The sequence below is a fragment of the Micrasema longulum genome, unplaced genomic scaffold, assembly GCF_059751315.1.
Source record: "Micrasema longulum isolate JH-2025_06_02 unplaced genomic scaffold, ASM5975131v1 h1tg000867l, whole genome shotgun sequence".
In the NCBI taxonomy this organism is placed as follows: Eukaryota; Metazoa; Arthropoda; class Insecta; order Trichoptera; family Brachycentridae; genus Micrasema; species Micrasema longulum.
The window spans coordinates 725,672-747,538 of NW_028278059.1; the positions used below are offsets into that span (position 1 = coordinate 725,672).

Here is a 21,867-nt window from a genome sequence, read left to right on the forward strand (position 1 = left end):
TAGTCCAAACAGTAGAAGCGCATATTCGCTTTCGCGCATGATATGGCCCAAATATGCGAGTTTTCTCTGTTTTATTTAGAACAGTAGTTCTTTTTCGGCACTGGCTCGTCTCAACACCTCCACGTTGGTCATTCAATCTGTCCACGAAATTCTCAGCATTCTCCGGTGAAGCCACATTTCAAAAGTATCTAATCGGTTCATGGAGTTAACCTTGAGGGTCCATGTTTCAACCCCGTAGAGCAGTATTGACCTCACATAGCACTTGACCATCCTCTGTCTCAGTTTTAAATTAAGACTATCACTGCAGAAGAATGATTTTATGCCATTGAATGCTGATCGTACTATGATGGGAAAGATCGAGGGAAAGCGTGGAGTTGGAAGGCGACAGATGTCATGGCTGAGAAACATCCGCAACTGGACGGGAGTGCGCGGGGTTGAGACGCTGTTCCAGTTGGTCTGATGGCCAACGTCAAGGAGACCTGATATGGCACAGAAAGAAGAAGAAGTCCAAGCATCCACGCTACTTTTTAAAGCAAGCGATGTTGGACTTTGAGTATCTTTATTCCTTCAATTCTTCCCTCTGTTAATGTTTGTGAAGTTAAAGAGCTGAAACCTTTATTTATGCTGGTGAGATTCACATAATTGAATTATTTCACCTACATACTAGGCAACGCCTGAAAAATTTTGTTTTTATTAATTTCTATAGTTCTTCATGGACTAGGTGGTTTACCAACAATATTTTGAGTTTGTCCAAATTCCTATAGACAAGGACTGGATTCACATGAATGGACATGAATTGTTATAATATATGTTTATTTAAATTCAATGTACAATTATACTTACCATCCCTCGTATATGTGAAACATTTAGCAAGAGTTTATATTGTCTGGATATATATAACATTTCATTTAATAAGGTCAGAAAATAAATAACAAGCTTGTTTCAGAATAATAGAGAACAAACATTTTTTTATATATTTTTACTCGTCGTCAAATCAAACGCAATTTTCCACCCCTACTTTTCTTCATTCATCCTCCATCGCTCCTAATTACTTTTCTTATTTTTCCTTTCCACTATCTCCTTGTTTTGTACGTTTTTTTTTCATTTTTATTTATATACATAACAATGTTTTGATTACTAATCATTTTATTTTTTGAATACTTTTAACAGTCGCTATATTTATTACAATTTAGTGAATACATATTATTGGATGACAGGCTCTCTTTTTATATTTTTAATTACTTTTTTAATAGCCTCTATAAATAAGCATTAAATTTGTTTATCTGTTAGTATTTTAAATAAATAAAACAAAATAATATTTGAGTAAAATAACGGCGCCTAATAAAAAAAAACTGAATTTGCAAACCATCTGATCCAAAACTGTTATTCTGTTATTAGTAAATAACTACTTATACTTTAAAACATAAAAAATCTCTACCTAAGAACAGGCTGAGCCATGTAAAATAGGGACTTTTCTAACCAGAGGATGCTCAATATTATTTTTTTAAATCACTAGTTCTATATAGATTCCCTAGTAATAAATATATATGTTTACTAATGCAATGAATTTATAAAACAAGTAAATAAAACCGGTAGACATAGAAAAGTCGGTAAGTAATTAGCATATATATATATATGGATAATTTATATAGCGCCATTTTTGTGAAAATCACCTCAAGGGCGCTGTACAATTAATAAATATCCCAGTACGTCTTGCAGCTACAGAGCGCATGGACGGTTGGGATTCTAGTTCCTCGTTTTCAATTAAGATCAATAAAAAATAATTACAGATAGGAGCTAGATTACAGAACGTCTTGCAGCTACAGAGCGCATAGACTGTTAGAAATTTAGCCCCCATTTACACATTTTAAAAATTAACAAATAAATTTAGTGTATTGAAAAATAATAATAATATGAATAATAAAAAGGAGTACGATTACAACACGTCTTGCAGCTACTAAGCGCATAGACAAATGGAATTTTAGACCCCATTTACAAAATTAAGGTATTTTTTAAAGTTGATAAATGAAAGCTAGATAACCAATCATCGTGCAGCTACAAAGCGCATGGACGAGAGGAATTCCAGCAAAGTTAAAACAATATCAATAAATTTATAAAAAATAGAGTATGGTAGTAAATTGGTCAAGTGTTCATGTCAAGAAGTAAGCAATAAAAAACTAAATAAATCAAACACTGTTTCAACTTTATGGTTAACAAAGGGAGATAGATGTCCGAAGAGAAGCTTTTGTAGACAGTAGGTAGATACCGTCGCCATGTGGCCCGCTGGCTGGTAGATAGTTTCTGGAAGCGCACGTGGGTAGTACTATTATGCCTTTTGTTCCAATGACTTGGTGTCCATTTTGGTCCGTATTATTTCGTTTTATGAGACGCAACATTCTTGTTCAAATTCACTTATTTTACATGAATATTACACAAATGCGTGTATGAGCGGTTTGATTTATCATTTTGTATATTATTAGAAGGCAGATATTTGAAACAATATTATGTATTTATCAATAAATGTCAGTTCACCATTTATTAATTATGGGTGTAGTGTTCTAAATAGCAAAATTTAGGTACTTTCGCGTCAAAAACTGATGCATTCTTAAACGGTTTTAAAGGATTCATATAAAATTTTATGATTTTAAAGTTACAGACGCACTTTTTTTTGTAAGGTTCCATTGTTCACTATTTGTCACATATTTTGTAAAAAATAAAGTATAAAACAATGCTTTTAAATAAATAGTCTTTTTTTTCCCACTGTTTGTTGAAACATGACTACACTACTACACACTAACGATTTATAAACATTAACTCATTGTTTTCTAACATATAACAAGCAATTATGAAAAAAAAACATTTGTCTAATTTATTTAATAAAACTTGCCTAAAACTGTATTTTTTTGCTACCATGTTTCATTCTCATAGGGTCAAAGCACCAGTAAATGGCCATTTCCCAGTAAATGACCATTGGTTAATAAAACAAAACATAATAAGAACTGCTACATGTAACCAGTCAAAAAACTTTTAACTCTATAAACTATGACAAAAGCGGTAGGCGGACACATCTCTTAGGAAGAAACAAATCTATCAGTTTTGAACTGAGAGTTGTCAAAAGGTAATAGTGCGTCTTCCCGTTATTGTTCTGAGATTGAAAGTGTTTTTATAAGGAAAAGTGTAGTAAGTGTTTTATTTGATGCTATTTCTTATAAAATCCTTTAAATATGTACATATTCTCATGTGTTAGGGAATTTTATAATGTTATGATGTAACTTAATATGAGTATTATATTTACTGAGGAATTAGTGGTCATTCACTGGTGATTCTGTTATTTTTTATATTATTATTAATTATAATTGTAATACTCCTATTTCAATAAAAAAGTAAAAAACTTTTATCGTAATTTTATTTTAATTCGTGTGTTTTTTATTGTTTTCTTTATTTTGTACGATTAAATAATGAAATGTGTACATTTAATTATTTATTTTGTACGATTAAATAATAAAATGTATACATTTAATGTGGATTTCACTACAAACTGAACGTTAAACGGTCATTCATTGGTGCTTTGACCCTATTTAAAAATAAATAACTGCTGATTGCATGTTTGCGATTCTGAGGTAATTTTAATAGATTATTATTTTATTTTATTCATATTCCTGTACTTTAAATTCAAGTTAATTGAATTTTTTGGGTGAACACAATATTAGTTTACCTGTCATAAAATGTACAGTGTTTTTATTAAATTACTTTCAAACTACCTAAAAGAAATTAAATACTTCAGGTATCTCGTAGCATTAATAAAGGACGCACGCTTAGCTTAACTACTGTGAGATACTTTTTCTCCGAGTTTATGTCCTAAACCCAATTAGACTTTACGGTTCTTTCGAAAATGATTTTATTTCCAAGCTTTGAAAGCCTCCGTATAAAGAAAAAACGTTTAAGTATTTTGGTATGTGGTGTCTACTTACTTAGCTGTCAACCCAGCTTAGTGTTTCTTAGATAAATGTACTTTCTGTGTGATTCAGATTAAAAATAATTATTTGAAATTAAATGAACAAAGATTTAATCATTATCATCATCAAACCTTTATCCGCACCCAGTGGTGCATAGGACACTGTATTGTTAAATAAAATGCGGTGTATTTCGATCATCTGTCACAGGAAGGTAAGGTGATCAGCCTTGCCCTGCCAAAGACCTGGGAGTTATGCTTAAAGGATTCATACAGTCGGTGTGCGCAAAACGTTAGGATTTGTTCTCCAAAAGTATCTAGATGTTTAAATTCAGTATATTAATATCTTTTTTTAAATTTAAATTTTACATTGATACAAACAGTTAACAAAATATTTTTACTTTTGAAATTCACATTCTACTGTTAATAATAATATTTTTAACATCTTTTGTAAAGGTTGTCTGCGTCTTTTGTTTAGTTTTGTCTGGTAGTTCATTGTATAATTTCAGTCCATGGTTTATTAGTTTCAATTGTCCTTTACTCGTTTCAGAAGATTGTGTATGATATTTTTCTGATATTCTCGACAGTTTTTTTTTCAAGTTTTAATTATTCGTCTACAATTACATCAGTGGCTAAATTATGAATAAATTTTAAGAATTCTATTTTAAAGAGTTCAGTTACATTTAATTGTTTAGTTTGATAGAAATTTTTTTTAGTTGCTGTTAGATACGGTAGGTCATAAACTTACTTTAATATTTTATTTTGCTGTCTTTGTAGTCTGTTTATGTAATTTTGATTTCCTGTTCCCCGTAGTAGTTGCATATAACATGTTTTGTTTTATATAGCGTTATGACATAGCCTTCGTACATTTTTTTCCTTTTTTGTAACAAAGTTTTTGGTTTTTAAAAAAAGACTCGACAATGTCGCCACTTTGCTAATTAAATTGTTAATATAAATTGTCCGTGTCAATTGTCTATCTATTGTTAGTCCTAAGTATTTAAAATTTTCAATTTCAGTTAGTTGATCATTATTTATATAAGCATATACTTTATGACATTTTTTTTTTAGATTCAAAATGGATAATATTGCATTTTTTTTCATTAAGTTTTTTTTGTTTCACCAACTGGTCCAAGAAGAAGTTTAAAAATTGGAAAATAGTTTTCAGGCGTTGCCTTGTATGTGAAATAATCTTGTCAGATAAATCTCTTCACAACAATAAAAGTTTCAGCTCTTTAACTTTACTAAAATCAACAAATGGAAGAAATGTGGATGGTAAAACATAGGCAAAATAGTGAATGTTACACAGTGTGTAAAGTGGCCACTTAAACCAGCCAATGACATGTCATAAGCCCTGTAAATGCCTAGACTTCCATATTCCCTTATTTAAGATATTTTCCATCCCTGTTGTAATTTGTTAAGTGTAAGTAAGTTTGTGTTTGTCCATTTAGTCAACAAAGTAAGGTCTTCGTTTATGTCATTGTTTGTTAATATGTCTGTTTAATTTTTTTAGAATAGTCCAATGTCGTCGGCAAACATTATAATTTTTCCTTTAAATTTATACAGTGATAAGTCATTAAAATATATAATTTATTATAGTGGACCCAAAATAGATCCTTGTGGGACTTAATCTCAGATAGAAAGATGAATTTAATAAAACGGACTTCGTCGGGTCATACTCTCGGCATTCGTCAATTTTCACTGTAGGCCTTTATAAAACCCTTTTCCCGGTGAATGCTTCGTTTGTTTAAGAGAAAATCTATACTCTTAAGCCCCCTTTGCCAGTTTCAAATGAATTAATGATTCGGCGCCTAATAGCGAGTAGAAAGAGCCTCAGTGCTAAATGTGCGTAAGGCTCGCGCAAACAAGACGGACGCGGTGACAAAATTGCTGTTTGAGGAGTTTAACCCTTATACGAGGGAGTCAACAAACAAACTTTAACGGGAGACTTCGTTTATTTACATAATATAAATTTCATCGTATGAGAGATACGAACTAACAATTAGAGGAAGCGCGGTGTGATTTTTCTTCACACAAACGTATTTCCGTATTCTCTCCCTGAATTACGGCAGATGAGAAGTGACTTTTTTACGGATTTGCCAGAATTTCACTCGTCCATGCACGATTAGTAATCTAGCTTCAATAGGTAAATGTTATCAACTATCGAATATCCAAATTTAGTAAATGAGGTCTAGAATTCCAACCGTCCATGCGCTCAGCAGCTGCAAGACTTGTTGTAATCTAACTTCTATTTTTGTAAATCTGTTTTTTATTTAATTTTTTTAAATATCACTAAATCTCTAAACTTTATTGTCAAATAAAAAATAAAAAATGTAAATAGGGGCTAAATTTCTTATTGTCTATGCGCTCTGTAGCTGCAAGACATGCTGTAATCTAGCTCTTGTATATCATAATTAGAGACGAGGAACACAAATCCCAACCCCTGTAGGTGCAAGACGTGGTGGGATATTTATTTATTGTACAGCGCCCTTGAGGTGATTTTGACAAAAACAGCGCTATATATACTATCCAAATACATATATATATACAGATATTTACCTAAGGTGTGTCTCTGTCATGTGCTTTTTGGATAAATTTTCTCTTATGGGGTAGGACTATCAAAGAGCCTATGAAAGTGCCCGGTTTTATCTACCGTCTTCGGACGTATGGTAAACAAACTTGTTCAATAAATTTTAAAAACCGAAAAACATTTAGACAGAAAATTTTATTCACATACTTTGTCTTAAAAATACAACCAAATGCGTTTTGTTTTAGGGTGCGGAAAACGAAACAACGAAACGTCGATTTTGTCGATTTTTATTAGACATAATTAGGCCGACGTACAGTTGTCTTTTTTGCTTAGTATAAAGGCGGCATTAATTTGCAAAACGTGACAGAATTAAATGATGATCAATTTTTTCGGAGACCGCATATCCTCATAGCTAAACATCAAGTTTTTCATTTAAATAAAATTTATTTCGAACTGCTTTTTGATGTTCATATTGGCAGTCAAATGGCGTTCAAATTTTGCACAATTACAAAAATTTAAGGTTTTTTTACAACAGTCTTAACGCTCAATTTATTATCTTAAAATTCTTTGATCTTTTAAAACTTTAAAATTTAGTCTTTAAACGAGAATTAATATACGAAAATTAAGTCTTAATTTTAGGAGGCGTAATCTGCCGGCCGAAAAGTAATTATGTTTTATTTATAGAAAATTTACAAATTATTTTTTTAACTGAAATACATTTAAAAAATGTTATTTTAAAACAATGTTTGTTTACTTTTTTTTAATTGCGCGATTTTGGAAAAAAAAGCGTTTTAAAATCGCTACATCATGGTTGCCTCACATTTTATCTGACTTCAGCCTTAAATCGTACGATACATTTAATAAAGTCCAATAAGAGAGTTTTGAAAATTGTCTCATAAATATATTGAAATTTCATGTCAAATAAGAAGTGGTTATCATCATTTCCTCATCATCTTGTAAATATGCATAGAGAGCTGCATTATAATTTTAATGGCAAAATATTTAGATCATTTCAGTTGCAGTGAAGGTTGATTAGCAACAAAAATTCTAATAAAATGTCTATAGCGGTAGTTTGGCACATAAAAAAGGTCTATTTTATATTTTATAAATAATATTTATAACAAATGGCACTAGCGGCTAATAGTTTCAATTAAAATATTTTCTAATTTAATACGCACATTTAATAAACAAAAAAATGCATTTAAAAAAACGTTATTGCGAAAAACTGGACTATTTTATGTTTGAAAAATAATCTGTAACAAATGGCACTAGCAGCTAGTAGTTTTATTTAAAATGTTTTTAATTTAACACAAACATTTAATTAACAAAAGAAAAAAATTAAAAAAAACATAATTGCCAAAAACCGGACTATTTTATAATGATTAAATAATTTATAAGAATGGAAGTAGCGGCTAATAGTTTCAGCTAAAATATTTTTTAATTTAAACATACATTTAACAAACAAAAAAAATAATAAAAAAAAACATAATTGCAAAAAACTGGAACCCTGGAAGGACTTAAACCCCAACTCTAATCGTTAGAAATCAACGACATATCCACACGGCTTTTTCAAATACAAGTCCAACAGTCGAAAAAGTAATTTATAAAATAATATTATTCATTAGCTTACCGATAATTTTAGTTTAATTGTGACTACCTTTACCTGTCTTGAAGTAAAACACTATTTCTTAGTAAATAATGATAAAATCTAAATTATTTGAAAGTATTCCTCGCCGAAAATGACAGTTCACTAATAATTGCCTTTTTAAAATCATTCTTTCATCGTTTTTTATATCACTTTAATATTCACAAAACGGTGTAAGTTATACATTTTACTATTATTTATGCATAATTTACTCTTGACACTGTTCAATTTTAATTTACTAGTAACGTTTTTATCATAACTCAAACATTATTTTTAATGTTTAAATGGATACTGAAAAATAACCTATAACTGTCATCGTCCGTTCAAAACCTTGTATATTTCACATATATTTTATTCTTGTTTAGCAAATATTTGTTTTTGAAAACTCACAAAAGTATTCATTCTGATAATAAGGATTACATTTGAAATTCGTAATATTATGTATTTACAACAAATTAACTCATTAACCACCGAACAGGATTTAAATATTTTCCTAATCTAACTTCTATGTAACAATATACTCGTACACATATTCGTTATCTCCTTTTCACATTATAACGGGTGCGTATAATACTATCTATAATATATCTCACTTGCATTGTCTTAAGTGAAGCAGTTTTATTTCAAAGAATAATAGCCTTTATAAAAAAGTCTTGAAAGACTTAATTGCATTTAAGAAAACTGCAAGATTTTACTGTAATCGTAAGTTAAATTTTTTAAGGTAAATCTGAAATTTGGAGTTTGGAAACGTAATTAAATTCATGTTTTATCTTTAGCTACGCAAGCTTCTGTAATCCGGTAGTAATAATTTTGGCCGATAGAGGTGTACCTTGCTTGCTGTATGGAATAGGATGTTAATTGAATAACCCGAGAAATGCAATGTATTATTATTATTACTTTATTTGTTATTTATTTTTTCCCAATACTTATGTTATATAAAACATCACTTTCGATGTCAAAAAAATATGGTAAGCTGCAAATAATCGGTTATTGGTAGAGCTTGCCCCTGGCTAATGACCATATTGCTAACACGAATGGTATCCAAAAAATGTATTGATTGTATCACAATAGGTTTTATCCATTAAAGTAATTTTAATCAGATTAGATTATTATTATCATTGTTAAAAAATTGCAATTTCCAAAAAAAAAAAATAGAAAAGCGTCATCTATGAATAATTGGTTTCATATTTTCATATATATTTTCATATATATATTTGAAGCAGTTTTTTATTACAAAAACATTAAAGCAAAGGTTGAACTTATCTTTAAAAGGTTAGGTAAGGATAAAAATGACATTTCTATTGTTGCTATAGGGTAAATGATGTCACCTTTTATGGGTAGGTAGATGGAGCAATTATTAGTTCCCTCAAATTGAAGAGCAACCAATAAACCCAAGGCAATTGAATTCTAAAAAATCTTCATTTTGACGCCTAGCTTTTATTTCGAGTTTTTTATTGCTTTTTAAATTGAAAAGAAAGCCAATGAAAAGCAAACAAGTTTCAATTAAATTTATTGAAGGTTCCGTGAAGCCAATAAACAAATCCAATTAAAAATATTTTCATGCTAATTATGACTGATTTTACAATTCATAATTGCAAAATGAATTATATAATTTAAAGCATTTTATTTAATATTAATATCTATGTAGGTAAAGAATGCGTTACCAGCAGGCTGTTTGTATATACAGGATGATTGAAACTAAACCCATCATAGCAAATTTGCACATATAGGAGGCGAATGTTTTATAATTTGGGAGATATATTAATTTTTATACTTTATGAGATTTTTCCAAAATTCGACATTCAAAAATTCAGAACTCAAAGCTTTTAAATTATTTTATTTTAATTTTTATGATTTATTGGTAGTCATAAACATTTGTGATTAAAATACGTCGAAACTTCTTCCAAGCTATGGTTAAAAATAAAATATTACATATTTTAAAAAAATACTTAAAAAAAAAAAATTACTATCAAATTAAACCTGAAATAAATAAAAAAAACTTCGGTGTTTCAATCGATTATTCTACTCTTAGTTAGTTTTCTAGCTCGCCTCTTGTTTTTCAGCGTTATATTTTATTTTTCAACTCTAGTTTGAGGGAAATTCTGAAGTATTTTAATCTCAAATGTTTATGACTATCAATAAATAATAAAAAAATACTAAACTAATGAAAAAACTTAAAGTTCTGAATGCTTGAAGGTTAAATTTTGTTAAAATCTATATAAAGTATAAAATTTGACATATCTTCCAAATTATAAAACTTTAGCTAGGGAAAGTCAGGTCCAAAAATTAGGAAATAACCTCCGCTATATGCGAGTTTGCTATAGCGGGTTCAGTTTGTCCCTGTATATAAGTACTAAATTCAAAGCTAGATGCACTTTAAAAATCGATTGATAAATAATTAATAATGATGAAAATATTAATTATTATTTTTACTGTTGTTACTAAAAATTGATTGATATTTTGGAAAAGCGTAATACGCTCTCAAACAGGTCATTCTGTAAATTCCAAGACTTTCATATTCCTTTTTCTAAAATATTCTCCATCCCTGTTGTAATTGATCAAGATTGGTAATTATCTAGGGGGTGAAATCATCAAAGAAAACATAGATAAACTAACTGTATTACAAAATAAAGCCTTTAGAATCATTTTGAAAAAAAACAGATATACGAGGGTAAAGTCGATGGTAAATGAAATGAAATTATTAACATATAAACAAAGAATATTTTACAATACAATGATATTTGTTCATAAAATTATAAACTCTAATAAAAAAACAGAATTTTGGAAAAAAAATGATCGGAACCAGAATGAACACGATCACAATACTAGAGAAAAGAACAAAATTAGACTTCCATTTAGGAAAAAGGCAAAGTCACAAAATTCAATTTTATTCAAAGCAATTAAAAAGTATTACGAAATGGAAAAAAATATTTATGAAGAAAAAAACATATCAAAATTTAAAATAATGGTCAAGGCATATGTGATAAACAATTTATAAATGAAATATATTTGCAATGTTATTATTAGAACACACATAACAATATGTATGATATGTGTGCCCTATTTTAAGATTTAAATTAAAAAAAATTAAAAAAATCCAGTCTTTTATCCACAAACATCTGGACAAACTTAAAATATTGTAGAAAATTTAACTTCCAAAGATATTTTCCAGCTTCTTTGATGGTGATTTTTTTACATACTTGTTTGGCTATCGTAAAAAATATTTAAAAAGAAAGAAGTATTTTTTTAACATTTTTTTTATATTATAGATATTCAAATTAAAAAAAAAAAAATGTAAAGTTTTTTTCTTTTTTTTGCCTCTTTTCTCTCGTATATTTATATTAAAAATATTTTTATTTACTAGGTCTTCCGGATGTCCGGCACCGCGGCACCTCTCCCCTGTCCATCTCTCCCCGCCACTCCATCGACGAGCGCAGCCAGCTCGGGCTGTACCCTCCGGGGCTAGCGGCGAGCATAGCGGGCAGCCTGGCGTCCAGCGGCACGGGCAGCGGGTCGACCAGCGGCGCGGGCAGCGCGTGGGCGGAGGCCGCGGTGGACGCGCTCGTCCGCCGCTGCTGCGCGCCGCTGCCGGATGACGCAGACAGGCCGGACTTCCACGCGCTCAAGGAAAATATTAGAAGAATCAACAAGTAAGAATTCTCAGAGTATAACACATTAGAAAAGCCCTCTGGCGCTATTGCATAGAACAAAATAGTAAAAGATATAAAAAAAAGTGTTCTTATCTATAAAACTATCATATTAATTACTCTTCTTCCTTTATTGTTTTACGTAATCAAGGGAAAAGAAAAATTATGCATATTCTTCAAAATTAGAAAATAAGGATTATATTTAATAAAAATTGGCTTGCTCCCAGCAAATCAACAAACAAAATATAAAGTAGCAATTTTTATACGTAAAATAACCAACAACGTCAATCATATGAAACTAGGGATAAAAAAAATGATTACCAATGAGGAAAAAAAAAAAAAAATCTCTAAACTTTTGGTACAAGGGATTTAGGCTGTACAATGAGTTACCTGGAGTAATAAAAAGCATTGAAATATGTCAAATTAATTAAAAAAAAATATTTTCTTTAGAAATTTTGATAAAAAATTCTAATGTATTTAAGATGTATGGATGATCTAACTGAATTAAGCATAAATAAAAAATAAATAAAAGCGTACCAAATTTTCGATTTGGTTTTTAGTTCAATAGACAGTGTATAACGATCGGTTACGGTTTGCGTTTGCAATTCTCGACCCGAGTACCAACGGCTCGTTATATTTATTTTATTAACATCAACGGCGAATCTGCCTTTTACAAAAATTTACAATACTTACATATTTGTAATAGTATATTTTTTTTTTAAAACATAAATTTCCTTATACCCAAGATTTAAAAAAAAAAATTAAACTTAAAAATTATATAAGATTTATTTTAGAAAATTATACCGCATATTCAGTAGAAAGTTTTTATAATTCAAGAATAAATGTAAAAAACAAAATTAAATAATTAAACATTCTACAGTAATACAACAAGAACATCATACGTACTGTTTCATATAGCTGGGCAAAGTGACGAAAATACTGTGTATATTATGAAATGCATGAATAAATAAATATAATTACCATTCACCACCTTTAAAAAAGTTCGAAAGGTTTGTTCTATAGGAACAATACCCTACATTAAATATATCAGATACGTGGGAATAATTTTTGCTGTAATATGTTGCTAACTTCCTGCTAAATGGTTTTTTTCGTATGTGGCGAGTTATTAATCTTAGTAAGAAACAATATTTTATTCATGTTTTCTAGCTTCGTTATTCTATTAAATATGTCGGCAAAAAAAAATTATGCTGTAAGGGACAAGGTTATTTTTTATGTGCGGCTATGATTTCACATGAGTCTACAAAAATAATAAAGCAGACCCTTCAAACCTACTCTCCAAGATTAATTAGATAGTCCCTTTTCGCGCGACATGAAATAAATATGTTTTCCATCTGCCGGTCTGTAGCACTAACTATGCACAATACTCTTTTCTGTATCGTTCTTGTTCAAATTTTATATATTTTTTAATTTATTGACGTATATAACATGCCTCATAATTTATTTAAAAATATATGACGAGTCGTTTTATCTGGCTGCGATACACTCCTACTTGTTTTTTAGTGATGCAAATGCTTACATACACCTGAACACTTACTCACATACGAATACACACAAACACACCCTCTTACATATGATAATGTACCATACGTCTGCCTTTCAACATTATTATTATTATGTAATTTTATCATTGTTGACAGTATTTATTTATTTATTCACTGTTTTCTATTATAAACCAAGATTAATAATAAAATAATGTGACCTAACCTCAAAAAAAAAATAAGAATATAGGACTTGATATGTCTGCAAGCTAAATTATTTTATTATTTTTAAAAATTATATTTTCTAATTTTTTGAACATATTATATATTGCTTAATATAACACAATGTTACAATACCATATCTGGGGTTTTTTTTTAGCACATTCTTTAATAAGTTCATTTTTATTAAGGATTATGACAAGATTTGCTTTTAAATGATTTTTTTGGTTTTAATTATTTTACCTTTGATGAATTTTTTATGAGATAATCTTAAATCAAGAAATGATTTCTGACTTGGTTTAGACACGTAGAGCGAATGGAGAGTGAAAGAACGGGTAAAAAGATAAACGATGCGAATGCTGATGGATGCATAAATCGAGGAATACCGAGAAAGATATGGCATGACAAAATCCAACAAATACTTGAAGATTGAGATGTCGAAAGTCAGAACAATCGGCACGCGTGCATGAGAAGATGTATGAATTTAGAGGAAGTGAGATTTGTATGCAAAGGCAGAGTATTTTGGCGTTTTATCCTTTACGCCTACCCTTACCGGGAAACGGCGTGATATTTATGTTGGTTGTTGTTTTTTTTTATCTCATTTGGATTATTTATTTTTTCTCTCCTGATAATATTTAATATTTGAACGTTTATAATGAATAAATAAAAAATGAAAAATCCGTTCATCGCCTACTCAAACAATACAACAGGTTGTGTTACAAGACCGGTTGTTGTTTTATTAAGTTATGGTGGAAAAGACGAAGTAGGTTAGCGACCACGCAAGAGTAAGATATTACATGCGATGCTCAAAAACACGTTTTGTAGATAGATGCATCAACAACAGCCCAAGCGACGCGACGTTTATCCAGCTCCAATCTTTATCACAAACTGTTTTTTCAACTCTTAAAAAACTGCGGTAAAAAGATCGCGTTACCACAAGTAAAAGATGGAATATTAAGAAATTCAGATATTTGAAAAAGAAAACATTTAATCATAGTTTATTAATTTTGCATAATTTATAAAAACTAAAACATAATTTAGCTCTGTTATAGCAAAATAAATCGTAAATACTGCGGTAATCTTACATGCGTGTAGTACCTACCCTCGTTGCCAATAACCAACTGAATCTCTTTTATACAAACGCTGGCCACATAGCGACGTCTCTGTCTTCCTTATTATAAGTCCTATTTTCTTGCTCTCTCTCGAACAGATTTTTTGCTGTATTGGCGTCACATTCATTCGGATAGCTAGGATAAATATTTTTTGTGATTTATCACAAATGAATTTTGCTGAATTTTAATTCAGCATATTTTTTTAACTTTCCGACTTCGATTTGAAAATGAAAATTTAAAGATTATAAATAAAACATCTTCATTAAAAAAACAAAATATATATCAAGTCTCGTATCATATGTAGACTAGTGTGACATCACAGACAAAAAAGAGTCAATTAGTAAGTTGGCGTTTGATATTAAATAATAAAATTATTCATTTGGTTCACTCCATACAAGTTTATATAAAAACCGCAGACGGAAAATTTAATGAAAATTAATAGTATGTAAGCTAATGAAACAACAAATAAAAACACACATATTTTTTAAATTAGGTTCTTTTGTATTAAGGAAATATTTTCAAGTAACATCCATATACTTTAAATTGTGCCTGGAGCCAAGGCATTTTTAAGCGTTTTCGTCCATATTTATTTATGGTCATCTATGGTCTCGTATTACATATAGAAATAATAGTTTGTTGGTGATAAACTATTCTTACTTATGTCAGAAGTTACGCCAACAAAAAACCTTGTTTGCCCGTTTAACGCTTTGATTTTAAGTTAAACTTTGAAAATAAATACATTTACAATATACACATTTTACCGCCAACCCATCGAAAAGAATATGGGGAAAATTTTGGTGAAATAATTTCTAGCTGGCTCAAAAAAATCACCGACAGTTACGTGCCAAAAAATTCAACTCTCCGGACCTCATTTATGATTACCATAAGTCCAAAAAAGTGACCACCGGCGGGGACAGATATTGTGATAAACGTAATTAACAATACCATGCCTACTAAAAAAAAATTTAAGAAAACTAACAAAAAATTATTAACACAACCCTTGTGTGAACTTCAGAAAAAGAAAAATGATTAATAAAGAATAGGACAAAAATTAAGGAAAGCATAATGCGTCTGAATTTTAAAAAATTGAATTATTTGTATATGTATTGATTTAAATCTAAGTTATAACTAGTTGTTCAAATTTTTTTACAACTATTTTTTGATATATCCAAATGCTTGCTGACTGGCTGGATTTCCTCCCTTGGGAGTTGCTCATATTTAAATTTATTTCAACAGGGAGGGAAAACATTTTTGAGAAGAGAATATGGAAGTCTAGGCATTTACAGGGCTTATGACCTGTCATTGGCTGGTTTAAGTGGCCACTTTACACACTGTGTAACATTCATCATTCTGCCCATGTTTGAACATCCACATTTCCTTAACTCTTCCATCTGTTGACTTTTGTGAAGTAAAAAAGCTGAAACCTTTGTCACGTAGGTGAGATTAATCCGGCTGAACCAAATCACCTACTAGGCGACGCCCAAAAACAATTTTCCAATTTTTATACTTCTTATTTTACCAGGTAGTAACTCAACAATATTTGAGTATATCCAAATGCTTGCAGACTGGCTGGATTTCCTTCTCAGGGAGTTTTTCATATTTAAATTTATTTCAAAAGAGAGAGATAAGTTTTTTGAGTAGGGAATATCTGTTTGAAAAATGTTTTCCCTCTTTGTTGAAATATTTTGTTTACAACTATTTAAATAAAAACATTGCATTACAGATATGTAGTATAAAGGGTCAACAAAAATCACAAGAAAGTTTTAGCGACTTTCAAACTTTTTGGCTTCTTGTTTTGCATTACTATATCTTCTTATCAGTGACAAAGTGAAAGAAACCCACAAGCCCCGAATCAGCAGATGAAAGCTAATTATTATTATTTTTTTATTTTTAAAAAAATAAATATTTGCGTTCTTATGATTTACCCAAATATTTAATATTGAGGGCCATTTTCAACGAGTTGTAAATAACTCACTATTGGAAAATAGGAATCAAGTTGAGATAGAGTGAGATTCGAACCGCCACAGAACCGCAACCCGACTAAAACTTTATTGGTCAAAAATGTCCAAAACCAAAACTACCGAAACTTTATTCGGTCAGTAGAATAATACTATTTATAGAAAATTGTGTTTTTTATCATCATTTCCATGTCCACTCCCTAGTTGGAGCATATAGTGTTGACAAACATCCTCCAAGCGTCTCTGTCGGCTGCCAGCTCCTGTGTATCCTCTCAAGTCAGGTTCTCGTCCGGTAGTTCTGACGCGAACTGCCGACAAACAGTCACCAGTGGACGTCTAGAACGTCGAGAACCCGATACCTTGTGAAGTACGCAAGCGTGGTTAAGGCTTTCAAGAGGTATCCGCAGCACACGGGCAAGTCAACCGTATCGCCTCTGTTTGACGGAGCTTACTGCGTCCGTTCTCTTATTACTTCATTCCTTACAAAGTCAAACCACCGCAAACCCAAGATTCTTCTGAGAGACTTATTCTCAAAACTCAGAATTTTGATGTTTTTTGCCTTATTGAGGTGCCAAAATTTGTATCCGTAGAGGAGAATAGATAAATGTGGCGCTTGCTATTCCTAGTCGCACTTTTGAGTCTAATTTTATTTAAAATTGTGTTTGGCATATTTTTTACTAAGTGACAAACCCTTCTTTAAATTTTTTTTATAATAAAACATATTGTTATTACTTTAATCCTAGTATATAATTAAAAAAAACTCATTTGGGACCGTCCATAAAAAGATATAAAAATTGTGGCAATACATAATATCATACATAGTTAATACATCCAAAATAGTAAGAAAAAATTATATAAGAATCATAAAACACAGTACTTTACACCATCTGTATAAATGATAATTTTATTTATTTTATTATTTGTTTCCAAACACAAATTTTGCTACTGCCTTAAAACTAAATTCAACGAAATTAAACATAAGTAATATGATAAGATCCCCAGGGACATGAGAAAACCTTTTGTCGAGAAATCCTAGAAGGTTGACAAAGAAAATGAAAGAATAAAAATAATACTCGTTGAAGAATTGTTTAACCTTTGTCATAAATTCATAAGGCTTATTCCCAACTGTAATTTATATCAGCTCTTTATGATGACTTAATGAATTTCGTGTATATTAATTTTGTAATTAATTTACCATACTTACAAATTCAAAATAAAATACAAACTTTATCTTAATATTGTATCGAGAAGAACTTTGAACAAATACAGAGAATATTTACTATCTACTTGTAATTATTTATTTTTATTTATTAAATTATAATTCTTAACCGTTAAGATATCGTTTAAATAAAAACTCCTTCAAGTCACAGTGTGGTAACTTTAGGTTAGTAAATGATCGCCTTATAATCACTGCCTCTTTTTGACTTACTAAAATTGAATGTAGTTATGAAGAAAGCACAATTTTACAAGAATGGGTTTTTTGTGTTTTTGGGTGCAATAAGGTCAATTGTATGTTCTGCTAAAAACAGCCAGACCAGTTTGATACAAAAAAAACTGTAATAATCACCTACTAAAAATAGGGTCGATCTCAAAAACGGGATTTCTCAATCTGCAAAAAACACCCACAGCAATGGAAAAATATAATGGTGCTGTAAAAATCATTAAAACTGGTCAATTACAAAATGAGATTCTTGTTTGTATTATAAAAAAAACTAATTTATTCATTGTTTATCATTTATCAAAGTCAAAAAAATTCTAACTGTTGTGCAGATTTGTTTGTTCACTCGTTTCATAAAGGTGCTATTATCTCAGTTTTATTTTTGTATGGCTGGCTGCTTTCTGCATAACTACGTTCAATCATATGTGTTTTACTTAGTGATATTATTAAATTGCTCTATCCGTATCTCAGGGAATATGGATATTTATAATTTATTTTTTTTATATAGGAGTAGCATTATGTTTTCCCATGCTTTAAATAACAAAAAAAAATTTTTTTCTGCAATTATATGTCTTTAAATTTATCTCAACTTTTAGAATCAGGAAAAATTTACAAAAGTGGGCTAAACAGGAACTTTTCGGCATTTGCTCATGTGGAGAGGAAACCACTCAAAACTCTTCAGGAGAAGCCGGCCTATTGACAGTAGTCAACAGGCCTTCCGTTCCACTAGAAGAGTGTTCGGCATTTTGTTCCCTAATTTGGTTTATTTTTACAATTGCCTGCACTACTTTTGACCATGTATGACTCATGAATGTTCTCTATTACCTATCACCGATGAGATACCGCCTAGATCTTCACCTAGGCTTCTGCAATGCGCCTCCAGCTGTTGTCTCTGAAAGCTGAAAAAGGGGCATTAGGTGAAGGATATCTTGAGAAGTTTGGGAGTATGGATTTTACTCGTGGGTTTCCAGACTGACTTCTTACTAGGAGTGCTGGGCTACCAATCATAGTTGGGGAGAAGGAATATTCATTTAGGTGCTCACTTTTTTCAACGCATTGGTGGTCGCATACATCATTCTGATTTTCTGAATGAATTTGGTATATTTGTCTCTGATAATTATCTTTGACAAAGGCAACACAGGTTGTTCTACCTACCAATCAACCTGCCAATGGTTATGCCGGTAAGTAAAATAATCGTGTTTTTCAATCGTATCGCCTCGGATGTCGATACATTTCATGACAGTTAGATTTCTCCGAGACAGGTTATTTTCAAATTGTATTATGTATGTCCATTACAGTGAGCCGATGATGTATGAAGTTTGTTATTCTTTTAGACATCAAGGTGAAATGGTTCTAAAAAGTTGCATTTTAGACCACATTGAAAGTAAAAATTATTTTTTAAATATTCCTTGCTACTTTTGGCCCTGAACCGAGGTTTGAAGTTTATCACTGTCTGAACATTTTGTTAATTAACCATATTAATAAAATTATTTTTTGTTAGTAAAGATATAACTTAATCATATTACAAATTCTAACACGTTTTAAAACTACCGAAATGCAAAAAGTTTACACTCCGCGGAACTGACTCCGTCGAGCGCCTGGTTAATATTGTCGAAAAAAATGGCTCATTCAAACAATATTACTCATTTATTAAAAACAAAGTGCAACTTACGCCCATTTGATGCTTATTTAATAAAATTAAATGCACATTATAAAATTTAATTGGACTGATTTTCTTATTTACATACAAAATGACAGCCGGTTTACCGCAAAAAATCGACATTTTAGAAAACTTCAAGCTCTAGTAGAGGGCCAAAACTAGTATCGAATATATTTTTATAATTTTTTGCGTTCTGAATAACCCAAAAGGCAACTTTTTAGACCCCTTTTTTTTCAAAATTCGGAAACACAAATTTTCATTGCACCCTAATGTCCATTTTACTTAACTTTTTTTTTCCTCTTTTCTATTTAATAAATCTGATGTTTGTGTTTTGAAATGTATTGAAAATGAATTTACTACTCCGATTAAGTCATTTTCGGAGATCCTTGTTGGTACAAAATATCATTTATGAATATCTAATATACCTTAAAAAATTATTTTTATAAAAAAAAAACTCCGTTCTTACGATTTACACAAATATTTCGATTTGAGGGCCATTTTCAACGAGTTCTAAATAATTCACTTTTAGAAACTGTTGGTTGTAGAGGGTTTGAACGACGGACCTTTGAACCTTGAGTTAAAAACACTCGCGACGGGACGGAACCCCGATTCTTTATACCTAACTTTCATTGTTTAATTATGTGATCAGATTTTAGATAGGTCATGGTGCTTTCCGAAAATGTCTTCATGGATTAAAAAAAAGATACAATGATTGCTTTGTTTGACGCCGAGGGGTTAAACTGCAAAAAAAAAATGTGTGCACAATACAGCCAATTTTTTTAAAACCCAGAGGAAGTAATAAAAAATAAAGCCACTGCGGAAAGATACAATGACTTTCAAAAGACCTTAGTCATAAAAATAAAAAATAAAAATGAAAGAGCCGACCCAGACCCGAGAAAAAATACTGTTGTGAAATATATACATACTAGGAAAAAAAGCTTTGTATTCATAAGTAAAGCAATAAATAACTGGAACAAGAGAAAATAAGAAAATTAAAAAATATAAGATTTACTTTAAGATTACAAAAAATATCGAGCTAATATTATATGCATGGTAGTTGACAAGATATAATTGAGTTAAATGCAGTTTGCAAAAGAATATTTGGTGCATATTTTTTTATTCGGACGTAAATACGTCTATATATAAATATTGATATACGCTTTTCTCTAAATGAGCGAAACATAACTTTTTTATATGTTAATTCATATTTTTTCGTTTTACAATAAATTTGAAAAGTGAAAAAAGCACCTCTCAAACAAAAAAAAACCCAGAAAGGCATAGCTTGTGAGCACATATACATAAAAAGGCTTTTGAATATAAAAAAATAAAAAAGTGGTAATATTACAACATTTTTTTTTTAATAAAAAAAAGGAAGTCAAGTGTAAATAAATGATATATTTTGTGCGTAAAGACCTTTAATAAACTCATTTACACAATAACTTTGTACAAAAGTGATTTAGAAAAAAACATTGTCGTTATTTCTTCTTCTTCTTCTAGTGCCTTGCCGGGTCCCCCCGACGTTGGCGATCACTACAGCGAAAGCATATGTATCTGCCCTGCGCTAATTTTACATTTCGCAGCCAGGACGACGGCTTATTGATGTACTCGCTGTGGTGATTCCTGGGAAAAGATGACCAGAGTGGTTTCCCGTTGCCTTCTCTGTCATCGTTATTTACCTATCCACAACTAGTGGTGCTGGCACTGCGTTGATACACCAACCGCAGCGTATGTAGATGAATTTTGTGATTTGAAGACAAGGTGATCAGCTTTACGCTTTAAGTGTCATTGGTCTTAGACTAAAAAATGATATCGTTTGAAAGATTTTTTAAAATAAATATTTCATATCAAGCATATCGGGTATCGAACCCAAGACCTTTTGCATGGTAGCAATACGCTCTAATCATTTGACCTCGAGCCGGACACACAAATATAAAAACCATTATTTTAACAGATTAGGAGAATCTCTCGGAATTTAAGGGGGTTTATGACCTGTCGTTGGCATATATAAATGTTCTACGAGTATGTAAAAAATACTTAACTTCTGTACAAATATTTATCAGTCACATTGGATACATAACTTTGTATGATATTTTTGTTGGAAAACCATTAAAATCCACTGGTAAACTCTTCGTTACATGAACTTGAGTGGTACGTCATCTGCAGGTAATTTATTGACAGGCCATGAACCTTAAAAATGACCAAACTTCCAT

General features: G+C 30.5%; 1 protein-coding gene across 1 annotated transcript in view; it reads left to right on the plus strand.

The window, feature by feature from the left end:
- The window catches only part of LOC148278523 (atrial natriuretic peptide receptor 2-like), a 231,027-nt gene that overhangs the window by 78,256 nt on the left and 130,904 nt on the right, over positions 1-21,867 (plus strand). The window contains exons 2-3 of the mRNA XM_088231278.1: positions 11,489-11,554; positions 11,702-11,774. Of these exons, the coding sequence (XP_088087404.1) occupies positions 11,489-11,554; positions 11,702-11,774 (139 nt within the window). The remainder of the gene's footprint in view (positions 1-11,488; positions 11,555-11,701; positions 11,775-21,867) is intronic.